Source organism: Oncorhynchus nerka, linkage group LG11 (genome assembly GCF_034236695.1).
Source record: "Oncorhynchus nerka isolate Pitt River linkage group LG11, Oner_Uvic_2.0, whole genome shotgun sequence".
NCBI lineage: Eukaryota > Metazoa > Chordata > Actinopteri > Salmoniformes > Salmonidae > Oncorhynchus > Oncorhynchus nerka.
The window spans coordinates 39,441,118-39,460,711 of NC_088406.1; the positions used below are offsets into that span (position 1 = coordinate 39,441,118).

At 45.1% G+C, this 19,594-nt stretch overlaps 1 protein-coding gene across 1 annotated transcript in view; it reads left to right on the top strand.

The window, feature by feature from the left end:
• LOC115136850 (stAR-related lipid transfer protein 13-like) overlaps positions 1-4,430 on the top strand; it is an 89,677-nt gene extending 85,247 nt beyond the window's left edge. The window contains 4 exon segments of the mRNA XM_065024512.1: positions 1,118-1,232; positions 1,492-1,988; positions 2,196-2,372; positions 2,505-4,430. Of these exon segments, the coding sequence (XP_064880584.1) occupies positions 1,118-1,232; positions 1,492-1,988; positions 2,196-2,372; positions 2,505-2,622 (907 nt within the window). The 3' untranslated portion in view covers positions 2,623-4,430.
• The last annotated feature ends 15,164 nt before the right edge of the window (positions 4,431-19,594 follow it).

The following is a 19,594-nucleotide window of genomic DNA, read 5'->3' on the forward strand; positions in this document are numbered from 1 at the left end:
TTAACTAACTGGTGGGAGTTATTCTTTAAGGATTACAGGATCAAAGGGACAGCATGCAGAGAGAGATGTTGTGATGACCGGGGGGAGGGAGAGGAGGGAGATGACCGGGAGGAGGGAGAGGATGGGAGGGAGGAGAGAGAGGGAGAGGTGGGGGGGAGGGAGGGAGGAGGAGAGGAGGAGGGAGGGAGGGAGGGGGAGGAGAGGAGGGAGAGGATGGCAGGGAGCAGGGAGGGAGGGAGGGAGAGGGAGGAGGGAGAGGGGAGAGGATGGCAGGGAGGAGGGGGAGGGAGGGAGGAGGGAGAGGGAGAGGATGGCAGGGAGGAGGGGAGGGAGGAGGATGAGGGAGGAGGGGGGAGGGAGAGGATGGGAGGGAGGAGGGAGAGGATGGGAGGGAGAGAGAGAGGGGAGGGAGGGAGGAGAGAGAGGGAGAGGAGGGAGGAGGAGGGAGAGGATGGGAGGGAGAGAGAGGGATGGGAGGGAGGAGGGAGAGGATGGGAGGGAGGGGAGAGAGAGGGATGGGAGGGAGGATGGGAGGGAGGAGGGAGAGGAGGGAGAGAGGGATGGCAGGGAGGAGGGAGAGGAGAGAGAGAGGGAGAGAATGGCAGGGAGGAGGGAGAGGATGGGAGGGAGAGGAGTGGGAGGGAGGGAGAGTGAGGGATGGGAGGGATAGGAGAGTGAGGGATGGGAGTGGAGAGGAGAGAGAGGGATGGGAGGGAGGGAGAGGAGAGAGAGGGATGGGGGGGAGAGGAGAGAGGGATTGGAGGGAGAGGAGAGGGGAGAGGGGATGGGAGGGATAGGAGAGAGTGGGAGGGAGAGGAGAGTGAGGGAGAGGAGAGAGGGATGAGAGGGATGGGAGGGAGAGAGGGATGGGAGGGAGAGAGGGATGGGAAGGAGAGGGGAGAGAGGGAGAGGAGCTGTGACGAGTGGGTGTCTCAGCTGCATGGTGGACTCTCTTAGGTTGGGAGGGAGGTTAACTACCTGTATTCAGTGGGAGAGAGGGAAAAAGTTAATGCGTTCATTTGGCACCTCGGCTGATGGACTCTGGCTGCTGTGTTCATAATTGTCTCATTACCCATGATCCTCTGCTGTGTTAGTAACTGTTATTCATGATCCTCAGGGCCATGCAGAGGAAGTACACAACAGGCCGGCCCGACCAGAAGGACTTGAATGAGAACCTTGCCGCGACGCAGGGACTCGCCCACATGATCATAGAGTGCAACCGACTGTTTGAGGTAATAGACCTGAATAGAATACTTCATTACTAATCAACAATGCTACTAACATGCCTTAGATACATTGGATTTCATAAAATGTTCTAAGTCTCATTATAAAACATTAAAAAGGCTCATACCTGCTGACAGGTAAGATATAAAGCATTATTCCTTCAGCCTTTTATGTGCGAACCATTTAAAAACATGTTTTGTCAGTTATCAGACACTCTTATCCTTAGCGACCTGATCTCTGATTGATCTTTCTTCTCCGACCAATCAGATTCCTCACGAGATGGTGACTCAGTCCAGGAACTCGTACGTGGAGGCGGACCTTCACGCTCCCACCTTAGAGGAGCTCTGTAGACAGCAGGAGGAGGACGATGCGTCCTACCAGACAGAGGCCAGACCCTGCCAGACACACTCCGAGACCAGACCGCAGAACCTGTACCAGAGCTACGTAGAGAGCAGGCTGCAGGAGCTCCTGAAGGAGGCCAGAGAGAAGGCTAAGGGCTGGGTGTCCTGCACCAGCTCAGACAACACTGAGCTCTACTGTAAGAAGGTGGGTGATGGGAACCCTTTGCGGCAGTGGCGTGTGGCGGTGGAAGTGGAGGCCCCTCCCTCGGTTTTGTTGAACCGTGTGCTGCGAGAGCGCCACCTGTGGGATGTGGACCTGCTACAGTGGAAGGTAGCTGAGACTCTGGACAGACACACTGAGGTGTTCCACTATGTCCTCAACCGCATGCCCCCACACCCCAGCAGAGACTTCCTGGTCCTACGGTGAGTGTGTGGGTTTGCGTGTGCGTGTTTCTATTTAGAATTTTGACATTGACATTTCAACTTAGAGGAAAGGTGAATCCCCAAGAGCATGTTAAATGCTATGTTTGTTGTTTCTGTAGAGCACACATCAACATAAAGCCCTGTCTGTTCTACCTGTCTGTACTGAATGAAGCTGACTCTGTCTCTCTTTCTGTCTCTTTCTGTCAGGTCGTGGAGGACTGACCTTCCCAAGGGGACATGCGCATTGGTCTGTGTGTCTGTAGAACATGAGGACTGTCCCCGGGTCGGTGGGGTGAGGGCCGTGGTTCTAGAGTCCAACTACCTTCTAGAACCCTGCGGCTCTGGGAAGTCCAGACTCACTCACATCTGCAGGGTGGACCTCAAGTGAGTCCACACCTAACATACCTTAGCATATACTGTATAAATATAGTTCATTATTTTCAGAAGATTGTGTAGTTGTTGTAGTTGTTGTTGTTGGTTTTGTTTGAACCTGACCATGTGTTGTTGTTGATCCAGGGGGAGGAGTCCAGAGTGGTACAACAAGGCCTTTGGTCACCTCTGTGCTGCTGAAGCTGCTCGTATTCGCAACTCCTTCCAACCAATCAGCACAGAGGGGCCAGAGACCAAGATCTGACATTAGAGTCTTCCATCCATAGAGCTAGACCCACACATACCTGGAGGGAACTAGACCCAACCTTGCTTAGCCTAGAACCAGTCTAACCGAGTTGGATTTGTAACCTCACTCCCCAGCCTTAAATGTCTCCACATGTGCTATCGAACTGCTAACTTTTCGGTAGCGAAGTTGGCTAAGACGTTGTCAAGATGCTGGTCCAGTAAGGATTTGTGAGTGAGGAAGCTATACCAAGGAAGCACAGTGACGTCTGTTACACTAGAGAATGATGTCTGGAGCTAGACCCATCCATGCCTTCCATGGCCTGCCAACCATGTCTGGTGCTAGACCCATCCATGCCTTCCATGGCCTGCCAACCATGTCTGGAGCTAGACCCATCCATGCCTTCCATGGCCTGCCAACCATGTCTGGAGCTAGACCCATCCATGCCTTCCATGGCCTGCCAACCATGTCTGGTGCTAGACCCATCCATGCCTTCCATGGCCTGCCAACCATGTCTGGAGCTAGACCCATCCATGCCTTCCATGGCCTGCCAACCATGTCTGGAGCTAGACCCATCCATGCCTTCCATGGCCTGCCAACCATGTCTGGTGCTAGACCCATCCATGCCTTCCATGGCCTGCCAACCATGTCTGGAGCTAGACCCATCCATGCCTTCCATGGCCTGCCAACCATGTCTGGTGCTAGACCCATCCATGCCTTCCATGGCCTGCCAACCATGTCTGGTGCTAGAGGAGTATATATTCATAGAGTCATGAAGCCAATAGGCAGAGCTGCAGCGCTAAAGAATAAAATAGACCATGCTGAGGAATGGTTAAAACCAGGGGGTGGCCGCCCTATCGCATCTGACCGCCGAACATCAGTCGTCATTTTTTATTTATTTCCCCACGATTCCACATGTTTAATCACCACCGGTTGTTGAACCCCAGCAGGTGATCTGCTGTTACTGTGCACGGCTAACGCTCATGTTGGTCTGTCTTGACATGTGATGCCAGAACACAGAGACCGAAGAAAGTATGGAGCTTCTCTGGACTCTCTGCACAACGACACAAGAAGACCTTCTTAGGTGCAGGATGTTATTAAGACGTTATCAGGATGTTATTATCAAATGATTATAATTAACCTATTATTATTATTATTATTATTATTATTATTATTATTATTATTTGTATTATTATGACCGAAAGGAGAACAGAATGATGCTCCCAATGTCCATTAGTATTTAGTATTACAGTTATGTCTAGGACATTTAAGCTCTTCAAAGCTTCTGGGAAGCTGTATGTTATTTTATTCATGTAAAATGTCATGCTTTATGTTAGATATGCTGTGTGTGTACGCATGTGTCTGTATATATCTGTGTGTGTGAAAACATACATGTAAGCATACTAGCTGTATATACTGTATATTTGAAAGGCTTAATGCTACAACTTATATATTGATTCCAGCATTGCATCATTGTTATTGTAATTCATACGGTACTAATCTGTAAGCTGGTTTTACTGGGCTTTAACAGTGCTGTGTGTGTCTGAATGGCTGTAATGTTATTCTATATGACCTTAGTGTTTAAGGTTGAAAACTATGTTTGCATCCTAAATGGCACCTTATTTCCTATATAGTGCACCACTTTTTAGCAGAACCCCCATAGGGCTCTGATCAAAAGTAGTGCACTATGTAGGGAATAGGATTCCATTTGGGAAGGAGCCCATGTGACTCAGGTTTGATCTCCAGACCTGCTGTAGAGAGCTGGCTGGACTGAGCTTCAGTTTAGTTCCAGAGACAAGATTTTTTAATTAAACAACGTAAAAAATGTTTATGAAACGTTTATATTGCGTGTTTATTTTTACACAGACAAATGCAATTAGAATGGATTAGAATAGAAACTTAATTGCTCTAAGGGAATTTGCTTAGTTGAAAGTCGCTCTCTTTTCACTCCACTTGTAGTTTGTTTATTTTCAGAGTTGTATGTTCTGCTAGTCAACACCTCACCTCACATGTTGTGTTTTCTACTTCACATTCCAAATGGCACCCTATTCCCTACATAGTGCACTACTTTTGACCAAAGCCCTAGTTTTGTGCCATGTGGGATGCATTCCAAACCTTTACTCTATACCACCCTGCATCTCACTGCTGGCTTGCCTCTGAAGCTAAGCAGGGTCAAACTCGGTCGGTCCCTGGATGGGAGACCAGATGCTGCTGAAAGTGGTGTTGGAGGGCCAGTCAATCTTACTTCTGGTAAAAAATAAGCAGAAAACAGATCCTAATACCCCAGGGTAGTGATTGGGAACATTGCCCTGTGTAGGGTGCCGTCTTTCAGGTGGGACGTTAAAACAGGTGTGCTGACTCTGTGGTCACTGAAGATCCATGGCACTTATCGTAACAGTTAACCCCGGTGTCCTGGCAAAATTTCTATCATGGCCACCTAATCATCCCCAGCTTTGAATTGGCTCATTCATCACCCCTCTCCCCTATAACTTTTCCCCAGGTTGTTGCAGTAAATGAGATTTTGTTCTCAGTCAACTTATCTTCAGGGAATTTGTTTTAACCAAACCAAAAGAAGACCATCTATAACAATCTACTGGCCTCCCAGCATTCTAATGACCTTTCACCCCTGACCCCACATAGCTGTTCCACACCATAGAGAACACCCATGTGATGTCAGGGACACAGACAGCAACAATATACCAGATCATGTTTACATACCTCTCTCCCGAATACCACAACACCACACACAGTCACAGGCCGCCTAAAGAAGACATGGAGAAGGATGAATGAGGAAGAGATGAAAAAGGCAAAAACCGCCTGGGATGAGGTCAAGAAAACGTCCCAGAACAGAGTTAGCTGGAGATGAGCACCGTCGAGGCTAGAGATTCTGGGTTCGAGTCCAGGCTCTGTCGCAGCCGGCCGCGACCGGAGGACCCATGGGGCGGCGACAATTGTCCTAGCGTCGTCCGGGTTAGGGGAGGGTTTGGCCGGCTGGGATGTCCTTGTCCCATCGCGCAATAGCGACTCCTGTGGTGGGCCGGGCGCAGTGCACGCTGACACGGTTGCCAGGTGCACTGTGTTTCCTCTGACACATTGGTGCGGCTGGCTTCTTGGTTGGGCTGTGTTTGGAGGTCACACAGCTCTCGACCTTTGCCTCTCCCGAGTCTGTACGGGAGTTGTAGCGATGAGACAAGACTGTAACTCCCAATAGGATACTGCGAAATTGGGGAGAAAACGGAGTAAAAATAAATGAATAAATAAAAAAGAACACAATGGCCAGCGAGGCCTGGGAGCACATAGTGGAATGGAATCAGGGAGAGAACAGAGTGATACCAAACTTGAAATATTTCCTTTAAATAGCACCCAGTTTTTTTGACAGGGTGGAAGACAAAACTGCCTATGTGCCCTTGAGCAAGGCTTAACCCTAATTTCTCCAGGATCGCCGTTGATAATGGCAGACCCTGGCTTTGACTCCACTCTCCGAGGGTGTCTCAGGGGAAGTTAGAATATGTAAAAAGAAACGATTTACAAATCTCACGTGTATTAATACACACTTATGCATGTGTGAAATAGGACAAATATAAGCACCCACCAAATGATGATGATTATTTATTATTTACAGGATGTTGTTGCTCCCTGGTGGTCATACTGTGCATTACAACCTTCAGTCTGTTTATCTCTCAACTCAGGGTTGTACATTTTTTTTATTTGTGTTTCATACATATGGAATATCTTTTATTGAAATGATCAGATTAATGATGGAGGGATCACAAAAGATGGCTTATCCCAAATTGACCCCTAGACCCTATGCCCTGTGCACTTGTGGCGATATGAGAGGATTTTACAGGCAGAGAAATACTGTAATAGCTCCAAGTTGCACTCTGATTTGCTAGGCACATGTTTCACCATACTGCATACACCAATCAAGTGCATAGGGGATGGTTCTAGGGCACACGTGTCAAACTAATTCCATGGAGGGCCAAGTGTCTATGGGTTTTCACTCCCCCCTTGTACTTGATTGGTTAATTAAGTTCAACAATAGGTAAGGAACTCCCCTCACCTGGTTGTCTAGGTCTGAATTGAAAGGAAAAATCAATAACCCGTAGACACTCTGCCCTCTGTGGAATGAAGTTTGGCACCCCTGTTCTAGGGGTTGATTTGGGATTGGGCCATATATTGTTTCCTCCCATATTCACTGAAATAATGTATTTATTTATCCACTAGATAGCATCATCTGATTTCTGAACAATACAGCTTCATCAAACAGACTGGATTCATAAGGTTACAGATTTATTTGGCGTCCCAAATGCCACTATATTCCCTATATAGTGCATTACTTTGACCAGGGTCCCGTCCCAAGTGGCCCCTATTCCCTACATAGTACAGTACTTTTGACCAGAGCCCTATGGGTCCTGGTCCAAAGAGGTGTACTATATAGGAAATAGGGTGCCATTAGGGACACATTATTAGTAATTTCCCCCAAACCTGTTATTTCTGTTCTGTCTGCTCTTCTGTGGTTCTGCAGGAAGACTCTCCAAGGTCACTTCCACATCTATGGACTGTTCAATGAGCTGCGAGACACCAGGAGTCCTATTTACATAATTAAATAAAAGACAAGTAGACAGCCTTACCCTGACGTGTGTGTGTGTCAAATCAAATTAAATCACATACACATGTTTAGCAGATGTTATTGCGGGTGTAGCGAAATGCTTGTGTTTCTAGCTCTGACAGTGCAGTCATTTCTGCTGTCTGTGTTTGTGTGCGCGTGCATGCGTGTCTTCTCTTTCTTTCTCTCTTTCTGTGTGTGTGATTGTGGTTTTGTGCAGAAATTACACAAGGAATAAGGGTGATTCATTCAAATGATTTATTGTAATGACTTAAATTTAAACAGGAAATGTACAGTAATTCCGTATTCTTTTATTTTCCAACATTTGGTGCAGTAATGGTTCAATAGAATGAATGATATACTACGGTGAAGCTGTCTGGAAGTAAAAAGAAATGTTAAGAATAGTGTCCTCCCATTGTATGACTCGTATAACTCAGAAAATGAGTCGCAAACGGCACCCTATTTAGTGCACGTTTGACCAGAGCCTAGTGGACTATAAAGAGAAATAGAGTGCCACTTGTATTTAGGCTACCTTTAATAAAATAATTATTCAAACTACCCGCATAGCTTTTCACAATCTAATCTTTAATAAAGTGCTTTCTCTATTGTGTTACTGGCGCGTTCACTAAAAAGCTTTTGAGTAACCTTTTCCTCCCTTCTATTGGCTACTGCTTTGATAAATTAAGTTTAGACAGCAATACAACCACAAAGATGGACTGATTCACAACCAATTCAACTGTAAAGGGCTTTGTTGAATCCCTTTAAAGTATTCTCTCCTAAAATGACATACACCTCATGTGACGCGCTTCTTCCCGCAGGCAGGGGGCAACATGACCGAGCCATAGCCCAGAGACCCTGCAGCGGTTGCGGCGCTGTTCAGCTTCAATCTGTTCAGATTAACAGAAGACGTCGGAGTACAGGGAAGGACACTGCTCGTTCTACGCTCAATAAATTGTTACCAGATTGCGGTTCCTATTCGGGCACGGCAGAGAGAGTGGATGTAAACAATATAGGGGTTTCCCTTTCGTCAGGTTCTTCCAGAATCTTCTATTTTGTATCCTAATTAATTGATGCAGTTGAACAGCGATTAAAGCAGGTGATATCGATCTGGTTGAATGGACACGACAAGTGAGAGGCCGGCGGTGAAGATGCCGGGAGCTGTGTCTCTTTCGGACCGTGAAATCCCCCCGGCTCGTGGGCAGCAAGGGTGCTCTGGTACCGGGAAAATAATGGTATCTGGCTCGGGTTCTATGGTTCTACCGGGCGGGATAATCAACCCGCAGGTGCCCATCCGGAATATCAAGATGAAATTCGCGGTTCTGATCGGATTGATCCAGGTGGGGGAGGTTAGCAACAGGGATATCGTGGAGACTGTGCTCAACCTGGTAAGGAAATATAAACCATTTCAGAAACAGCATTTTACCCATGCAACAAACACATCATCAACACGCACAGGGTCTCAGTGGATGACTCGATGCCTGGCAAAACGGGGGTTGCTGCTGCTGCATGTGTTCTGTTCTGTACAGGTCTGATATTGTAGTCTAGAGAACATGTAACTAGAGATTACAGATAGGGTGTTATTAGAGATGGGGTTCATTCTTATTAGGGATTGAGGCATTACTCTGAACTCTTATGGAGTGTGACTGTTTCCTCATTTGAGTTTGTGCTTGTTAGACAACATTTCAACATCTGAAGATGACAGCTAACATAACATGACCCATTTGCAATATTTAGAACACATCAGATCAGATACATGGTGCCCCGATCTGATGTGGTGGATGGGACCACAAAAGGTGTCGCACTGGGCAAAAACTGGTTGAGCCAATGTTGTTTCCACGTGATTTCAACCCCAAAAATAAAAGTGATGTTGAATGAAGGTGGGAAAACTGATAGAATTTCCAGAAAGTCATCAATGTAAGGGCTTTTCCTATTTTGTTTCACCCAAGTTTTTAACCTAAATGACATGGTGACATTTGTTGTTGATTTCACATTGAATTCACGTCAGTTGACAACTCAACCAAATGTCAATCAAAACTAGATGTTAAACTGACGTCTGTGCCCAGTGGGGTGTGTCTGTCTGTCTCTGTCTGTATGTCTGTATGTCTGTCTGTCTGTGTGTTCATGCATGTGTCTGTAGCAGGTACAGGGCAGAGATGTGTGCTGCTGTGGTCTGGCTGCAAGACCCATTCCACCTGTATACTCTGTCATGCTCTAGTGGTTAGAGTGTTGGACTAGTAACCAGAAGGTTGCAAGTTCAAACCCCTGAGCTGACAAAGTACAAATCTGTCTGCCCCTGAACAGGCAGTTAACCCACTGTTCCCAGGCCGTTATTGAAAATAAGAATTTGTTCTTAACGGACTTGCCTAGTTAAATAATGGTCAAAATAAATCACCAGGGGAACAAGAAACACACCAGATATCCCCAGCACACTGACACATGTCTACAGCCCCTCTGCATCAGGTGCAGACTCATGCCGTGGTGTTCACAGACTGACCCTTTTGCTCTTCCACAATATTTTATCAGCCACCACAATACCACCCATTATCATGACCATATGGACCCCAGGGATGGCAGTAGCTCAAATTGGAAACATGATATGAATGTTTCCAGGAGATGGACCAATCTGTTGACAGGCTTCAGCTTAGTGGAGTTGAACTTGGCACTCAGTGTGAAATTGAGACTAAATTGTGATCATTTTCAATGGGGAAGATTCCTCTGTGGCTAACATGGCTGATGTTATAATGGCTTTATAAATTACATTTCATTGATTGATTTGACATAGACGTGTGTGTGTATATATATAGGTGGACATTGGCTAGTGAAGGCTGGTAGTAACAGTAAATCCTAACTGTGACTGATGCCTAGTTCAGACTTCACCAATCAATCAATCAAATGTATTTATAAAGCCTTTTCTTTTTTACATCAGCCGATGTCACAAAATGCTGTACAGAAACCCTGCCTAAAACCCCAAACCGCAAGCAATGCAGATGTAGAAGCATAAGAGGCAACTTTAATGGTGGCTATTGCAGGTATGAAGATGGAACTAGTCCATTCAGTCATCATATTTCACTAATAGTTCCCATTTGGCCTCTTAGGCTTCCTGTCTAATATATCTGGGTAAATGGTGAAATATCAGTCCTAATAGGCTATAGTTGTTTCATATGATAGCTTTCATTTGTAGAGAGATGTGTTGGATGGAAAAACTGTCTATATTAACCATCATCCATCAACTCCTTGTAGAAGTGGAAATTGTATTTGAGTCACAAATGGCACCCTATTTCCTATATAGTGCACTATGTTTGACCAGAGCCCTATGGTCAGAAGTAGTGAACTATAGGAATAGAGTTCCATGTGTGAACATACTGTGTTTCATGTGATGTTTTTTAGTGCTGCATGTCAGGAGGTGTGTTTTTAATGTGCCCCTGGTAATGATGAAACAGTGTGTATGATGGTGAACAGTTCTGTATGGAGAACATTATGTTTCTTTCTGAGTAATGTCTCCTCTCCTCTAACTAATGGTTCCATTCACACGTCTCTGTCATCAGGCAGGAGAAACTACAGTGCATGAGAACTAGAAGGAATAGCATAACACTCAATTAGGGATTATTAAAGAGCAAAAATGGAATCTAAAAAGGTGATTGCTGTAATGGAAAACAGACACAAGCAGGCTAGGGTAGAGATGTAGAATGCATCCCAAATGGCACCCTATTCCTTATACGGTGGACTACTTTTGACCAGTATACTATAAAGAGAATAGAGTGCTATTTTGGATGCACCATATGAGTGTGCAGGGCTGCATCTGTCTGATTCATATCCCCACAGTTCACTTGAGATTGGATGAACACATACCGTAGCAGCACGGTCTCAATTGGAGAGAGACAGTGGGATGGAGGGAACATTTTAGCATAATGCTAATATAATGCTAATCGTGTCTCTCCTGTATGTATGAATGAATGATTCAGAGGGTCAGGACTCTGAACAGAGACCAGTCTGATTACAGAACAATGGAGAGAGAGACGTGGAGCGACTGAGAGCAGAGTCAAGTAGGATCAGGTTGACAATGATGAGTGGATGAAAGGATGAAAGGAGGAGTAGGAAGAGGTGGAGTAGGACGGGAAGAGAGATATAGGTCAAGTTCCTGCCCGACTAGATTTGCAGGCATTGCATTGAGTCAACCAATGGTTGCGTGCTATGTCGTCATCATCGACTATGCAGTCGGGCATCAGATGGTAATATCATATGATGTGGTTAGCTGATGTGTTAAAAATACAGTACCTATCCAGGCATTGTAAGATCTTGCATGCATTTGCAATGTACTTGGGAAGGAACTTGACCATAGTGATCTATCGTATGAGGCCATGTAAAAACCTTGTACACATGATCTTGATGTGTACATGCATCCTGAACTTATGGACTGGCATGTTGAATCTAGCTAGTGTTATGAATAACTAGGGTATTTTGGGGGGCAGGTAGCCGAAGTGGTTAGAGCTTTGGGCCAGTAACCGAAATGTTGCTAGATCAAATCCCTGAGCTGACAATTAAAACATCTGTCGTTCTGCCCCTGAACAAGGCAGTTAACCCACTGTTCCTAGGCTGTCATTGTGAAAAATAATTTGTTCTTAACTGACTTGCCTAGTTAAACTAAAGGATAAATATGGCTGAGAACTGAAGTTGGCCATCCCTCGATCTAGACTAGGTTATGTCCAAAATGGCACCCTATATAGTGCACTATGGGCCCTGGTCAAAAGTAGTACTGGACATTACAGTATAGAGAATAGGGTGCCATTTGGGATGCAACCTACATTTACATTTACATTTAAGTCATTTAGCAGACGCTCTTATCCAGAGCGACTTACAAATTGGTGCTTTCACCTTATGACATCCAGTGGAACAGCCACTTTACAATAGTGCATCTAGGTCTTTTAAGGGGGGTGAGAAGGATTACTTTATCCTATCCTAGGTATTCCTTAAAGAGGTGGGGTTTCAGGTGTCTCCGGAAGGTGGTGATTGACTCCGCTGTCCTGGCGTCGTGAGGGTGTTTGTTCCACCATTGGGGGGCCAACCTAGATGATGGAACACCACTCCTGGGTCTTAAAGGGTTCAAATCCATTCTGACACATCAACTGCACACTGTCCCATGGAGGAGAATAATGAACCTCCTATCAGACAGATGCTGCAACACTGTGTTGTGATGCTATAAGGCAGTATCCTGCCCCACGGTGCCACCTTCCATCATCTCAGCTCATTAAGCCTGGTTAGCTCGTTTATCTTCTCTATAGAAGCCAGTCTGAATAAAGCTGTAAATAAGATAACGTGTCATAATGAATTAAGTCTCCCCTCTAGGTGGGTTTCATTCAGCAGGGTTGTATTCATTAATGCACACCGTAGCAAAACGTTTCGCAACTGAAAAAATTTTGTAAACGAAAATGACCGTTTCTTATTGGAAAAGTTCAGGTCTATTTTCTTCCGTTTGGTTTCTAGTGAATACTACCCAGGAATTTGATTGTTTAATGAGGGATGAGATTAATCAGGACTTTTTCACTTAGCAACATTCAGATTCAGTGTTTAATAGTCACATGTACAGGGTTGCAGGTGTGATTGCTGGGTACAGTGAAAATCTTAGGCTTCGAGTTCCAAGATGCAGGACTAAGTTAATTAAAATGATCTAAATGGTAATAAAAACAACAACAATATGAATATAAATAGCACTATATGCTATGTACAATAACAACTGTAGCAGTGTAGAATAAATAAGGCAGAGTAAAGACTGTTGAGGGGGTGGGGGAGAAAAATGACCATTGAGGGAGTGTGGGGACTAAACAAAATTAAAAACCTGTTTTGATCAGCAGTCTGTTCTTCACCTGTAGTTTGTCCCAGCAGTTCATTAAATATGTAATAACACCATGTTCATAAAGTGCTTCTCTGAAACCCAATAATGCTAAGATCAGGGACCAGTACACAGTGTATTTACATTAGCATATTCTGGATATTACTGACTAGGTCAGAGAACTAGTCATCTAGAATATGATTATGATTCTGGTCAGCCACCGCAGATCCCCATCACCATTCTGCCTGGCTGGTGGTGTCTCTGGGTGGCAGCTGGCACGTTGCCACACTTCCTATCCCACATCTGTTTTACGGGGTGGCTGACAAGGTGAGGGATGGGTGGCTGATGGATGGCTGATGGATGGATCAGAGGCTGCTAGTGATAGATGCTGCAGTAGTCCTACAGTAACAGTGTTTTAGATGCTGCAGTAGTCCTACAGTAACAGTGTTTTAGATGCTGCAGTAGGCCTACAGTAACAGTGTTTTAGATGCTGCAGTAGTCCTACAGTAACAGTGTTTTAGATGCTGCAGTAGTCCTACAGTAACAGTGTTTTAGATGCTGCAGTAGGCCTACAGTAACAGTGTTATAGATGCTGCAGTAGTCCTACAGTAACAGTGTTTTAGATGCTGCAGTAGTCCTACAGTAACAGTGTTTTAGATGATGCAGTAGTCCTACAGTAACAGTGTTTTAGATGATGCAGTAGTCCTACAGTAACAGTGTTTTAGATGATGCTGTAGTCCTACAGTAACAGTGTTTTAGATGATGCAGTAGTCCTACAATAACAGTGTTTTAGATGCTGCAGTAGTCATACAGTAACAGTGTTTTAGATGCTGCAGTAGGCCTACAGTAACAGTGTGATAGATGATGCAGCTGGCCTACAGTAACAGTGTTTTAGATGATGCAGTAGTCCTACAGTAACAGTGTGATAGATGATGCAGTAGGCCTACAGTAACAGTGTGATAGATGATGCAGCAGTCCTACAGTAACAGTGTTTTAGATGCTGCAGTAGTCCTACAGTAACAGTGTTTTAGATGCTGCAGTAGGCCTACAGTGACAGTGTTTTAGATGATGCAGTAGTCCTACAGTAACAGTGTTTTAGATGATGCAGTAGGCCTACAGTAACAGTGTTTTAGATGATGCAGTAGTCCTACAGTAACAGTGTTTTAGATGCTGCAGTAGTCCTACAGTAACATTGTTTTAGATGCTGCAGTAGGCCTACAGTAACAGTGTGAGAGATGATGCAGTAGTCCTACAGTAACAGTGTTTTAGATGATGCCGTAGTCCTACAGTAACAGTGTTTTAGATGATGCAGTAGTCCTACAGTAACAGTGTGATAGATGATGCAGCTGGCCTACAGTAACAGTGTTTTAGATGATGCAGCTGGCCTACAGTAACAGTGTTTTAGATGATGCAGTAGTCCTACAGTAACAGTGTGATAGATGATGCAGTAGGCCTACAGTAACAGTGTGATAGATGATGCAGCAGTCCTACAGTAACAGTGTTTTAGATGCTGCAGTAGTCCTACAGTAACAGTGTTTTAGATGCTGCAGTAGTCCTACAGTAACAGTGTTTTAGATGCTGCAGTAGTCCTACAGTAACAGTGTGATAGATGATGCAGCTGGCCTACAGTAACAGTGTTTTAGATGATGCAGTAGTCCTACAGTAACAGTGTGATAGATGATGCAGTAGGCCTACAGTAACAGTGTGATAGATGATGCAGTAGTCCTACAGTCACAGTGTTTTAGATGATGAAGTAGTCCTACAGTAACAGTGTTTTAGATGATGCAGTAGTCCTACAGTAACAGTGTTTTAGATGCTGTAGTAGTCCTACAGTAACAGTGTTTTAGATGATGCAGTAGTCCTACAGTAACAGTGTGATAGATGCTGCAGTAGTCCTACAGTAACAGTGTGATTGATGATACAGTAGGCCTGCAGTAAGTGTTATAGATGATGCAGCAGGCCTACAGTAACAGTGTGATAGATGATGCAGTAGGTCTACAGTAAAAGTGTGATAGAAGATGCAGTAGACCTACAGTAACAGTGTGATTGATGATACAGTAGGCCTGCAGTAAGTGTTATAGATGCTGCAGTAGGCCTACAGTAACAGTGTGATAGATGCTGCAGTAGTCCTACCGTAACAGTGTGATAGATGCTGCAGTAGTCCTACCGTAACAGTGTGATAGATGCTGCAGTAGTCCTACCGTAACAGTGTGATTGATGATACAGTAGGCCTGCAGTAAGTGTTATAGATGCTGCAGTAGTTCTACAGTAACAGTGTGATAGATGATGCAGCTGGCCTACAGTAACAGTGTGATAGAGGATGCAGTAGTCCTACAGTAACAGTGTTTTAGATGATGCAGTAGTCCTACAGTAACAGTGTGATAGATGCTGCAGTAGTCCTACAGTAACAGTGTGATAGATGATGCAGTAGGCCTACAGTAACAGTGTGATAGATGATGCAGCTGGCCTACAGTAACAGTGTTTTAGATGATGCAGTAGTTCTACAGTAACAGTGTGATAGATGATGCAGCTGGCCTACAGTAACAGTGTGATAGATGCTGCAGTAGTCCTACAGTAACAGTGTGATAGATGATGCAGTAGGCCGACAGTAACAGTGTGATAGATGATGCAGTAGGCCTACAGTAACAGTGTGATAGATGATGCAGTAGGCCTACAGTAACAGTGTGATAGATGATGCAGCTGGCCTACAGTAACAGTTTGATAGATGATGCAGTAGTCCTACAGTAACAGTGTGATAGATGATGCAGCTGGCCTACAGTAACAGTGTGATAGATGATGCAGTAGGCCTACAGTAACAGTGTGATAGATGATGCAGTAGGCCTACAGTAACAGTGTGATAGATGATGCAGCTGGCCTACAGTAACAGTGTGATAGATGATGCAGTAGGCCTACAGTAACAGTGTGATAGATGATGCAGTAGGCCTACAGTAACAGTGTGATAGATGCAGCTGGCCTACAGTAACAGTGTGATAGATGATGCAGCTGGCCTACAGTAACAGTGTGATAGATGATGCAGTAGGCCTACAGTAACAGTGTGATGTGTAGCCTAACTGTGTTAGTGTACCAGCTTTATTCATCTATACGGCCCCAGGAGAACAGCCCCAGTGACCTTGCTGCTGCAGTAATATAAAAGTGTGTTTGAAATGGCTCCCTATATAGAGAATAGCGTGCTGTTTGGGATGCAGACAACGACAGCCCCATATTCATAAGGACCGCCCATGCATGCAATGTCTAAGCACTCAGTCTCAGTGTAAGGATCACTATTTCTCATCTTTATATTTTCCATGATTTAAGTTGAAATCTAAATGTAAATCAGTAATAGTGATGTGACTAAACTCAGGCTACTGTTTGTCACATGGCTTATATCCTGCTGTCTAAACATGACAAAGCAGTGTGTGTACTTGCGTGTCTGTTTAGGATGTCATGCTGCTTGATAGTCTTAGTGGGTATATACAGTTTGGATATAAGGGCACAAGGCGAGACTCAGATGCAGACACAGGAGGCAGATGGTTAGAGTCCAAGGTGTTTATTAACAATTCAAAAGAGGTAGGCAAGAGAATGGTCGTGGACAGGCAAAAAGTCAAAACCAGTTCAGAGTTCCAGAGGTACAGAATTGCAGGCAGGCTCGAGGTCAGGGCAGGCAGAATGGTCAGGCAGGCTCGAGGTCAGGGCAGGAAGAATGGTCAGGCAGGCTCGAGGTCAGGGCAGGAAGAATGGTCAGGCAGGCTCGAGGTCAGGGCAGGCAGAATGGTCAGGCAGGCTCGAGGTCAGGGCAGGCAGAATGGCAGGCAGGCACGAGGTCAGGGCAGGCAGAATGGCAGGCAGGCTCGAGGTCAGGGCAGGCAGAATGGCAGGCAGGCTCGAGGTCAGGGCAGGCAGAATGGCAGGCAGGCACGAGGTCAGGGCAGGCAGGCACGAGGTCAGGGCAGGCAGAATGGCAGGCAGGCACGAGGTCAGGGCAGGCAGGCTCGAGGTCAGGGCAGGCAGAATGGTCAGGCAGGTGGGAATGGAGTCCAGAAAAACAGGCAAAGGTCAAAATTGGGAGTACTAGTAAGAATAGAAAAGCAGGCGCATGGGAAAAGCACTCTGGTTGCCTTGAACATACAAGATGAACTGCTACAGAGAGACCGGATACACAGGGATAAAAACACCAGGGAAAATAATCCACACCTGGAGGGGGTGGAGACCATCACAAGGACAGGTGAAACAGATCAGGGCGTGACACTGGGAGCAGAGTTGAATGGTCAGAAATCCGGTATGTATTGGGGTACGTCCCAAATAGAACCCTATTCCCTATATATTGCACTACATTTGACCTGGGCCCATATTTAGGAGTTCACTAAATAAGGAATAGGCTGCCATTAGGCCTGGTCTGTCTGTATCTGTTATGTTACTGGGTCATAATGCTTCTTAGTACAGGAAACTTTCTAATGCGCCCTGCCCCCTGTAGTGCTACATACCTGTCTGGATTAGTAGCCTTTGACCGACATTACAGAGAAAATACCAGGGCCATGTCCCAAATAGAACCCTATTCCCTATATAGTGCACTACTTTTGAACAAGGTCCATAGGTCTCTGGTCAAAAGTAGAGCACTAGATAGGGTACCATTGGGATAGATCCCAGGCTAAGCTCAAAATCAGCCTTGGTAACCAACACTGTGCAGCCTCTTATAATTTTCATTGAGCAACGTTCTGGAACTAACGACAATGGAAAACCACAGTCCCTGTTTGGTCTTCATGCTGCTAGTCCCCACATCAATATTTTGCTGAGAAAAGCAGTTTATTTTCTCGCAACAAACGTGTTACTGATGTTTATGTTTTTTGCCTGAGGCAAATTGAAACCTTCAGCCACATTTACTGGATGTACTTAGTTGGGCCATGATCTTTCAATTCCCATTAAAAGGCATATTGAGGTGATGAAGACATGGTTACAGCTTGGGAGACTTCTGTCCTGTTGTCTTGTCTGGAATTTGAGCTTCATAGAATTAAGTTAAACATTTACCTGAAGACATGGACATTCAGAACGTATCTGAGGAATGGACAGGCATATTTCAGCTTGTGTCAGCTCTTCACCCAGGAAGTAGACAACAGTCTGGAGGTTCTGATGACACTGCCAGAAAATAATGAGTACAACATGTAAACATGCCAATGTTATGTCACATATTAACATCCCCCTTCTTCTCATTGGCTGGGCCGGACTGTGAGTGTGATTGCATCTCAAATGGCACTCTTTACCCTATATAGTCCACTTCTTTTGACCAGGGCTCTCATCTAAAGAAGTGCACTATGTAGGGAATAGGATGCCATTTGGGACTCAGGCTGAGAGAGCTAGGAGGGTCTGACGTGAAGAAACAGACATCACAGCTCCACATCTCTGGATGAAAACATATGTTGTGTCAGTATGCATGTCTCTTTCATGATGTTACTTTCCTCAAGAGAAATTATTTTCAAAAGACCAAAAGCTGGCTGACATATTTGAAACAAGCGTCTACTGTTACAACAGCCCTGTGGTGGGTTGTCTGTAGATAGATAGATCATAGATAGATGTGTGGTTGTATCAGATCTAGAGGGAATAGCTTTGTATCAATCAGGAGAGTAGGGGTTGATTTACCACTACATTAACATCAGATCTCTGTTCAGCTCTGCTCAGCTCAGTGGTGATGGCTTCTGGGAGACTTCCCTCCTCCTTCTTCTCCTGCTTCTCAGTTCAGATGCTTCTTTTTGTTTTTCATGGCAGGCATCTAAAATTCATGTTGTCCCAGTTTCTCTGGATGAGTTTCTCTGGGTTAAAGCCATGTTGCCATACTGCTGCTGTTGCACTCTGGGACAGACATTCTCTCTCTCTCTCTCTCCCTTGTTCTCTCATTTTCTCTCTCTCCCACTATGGGCTCATGTCTTGGATGGGGAAACGTGAGTCTTAAAAAATATTGTTGATTTTCAGAACACATTTCGACTCACATTGGGAATATTCATTCTCTAAACAACAAATCCCAAACCCAGCAGGCCCTCTGAGCGTGTTTGATTGTTTTTAAATTCCCGCGGTTGGTTGAAGTTGAAACACTACAATGGAGCCCTTGGGCTGCTGGGCCTGTTCACAACACACATCAACCCCGTACAATCTACTGACTAGGAATAAAGGAATGGCTATAGCAGCCAGCAGTATAGCCTTTTAATTAGGAACCACAGTCTATCTGTGCTGTCCCAGAGCAGCCTCCTGTTTGTCCCAGGCAGAAGGGATCAATCCTGGGTCGATGCAGCCGGAGTGACGGGGCAGAAGTAACATAGACCAGCCTGGTGGTGAGACAGAGCAGACAAGTAGGACTGTGACCCAAATGCCACCCTATTCCCTTTTATAGTAGACCTGCCTGCAGTTCCGCTGAAACCCTCCTGCCTTTGTTTGCATCTATTTGCATCTTGTTTACATATATTTACATATTGTTTACATCTATTTACATATTGTTTACATCTATTTACTACTTGTTTACATTTACATTTCTTCCATATAATTTGAAATGGGGAGGTATCTTACAAGCCTCCCAG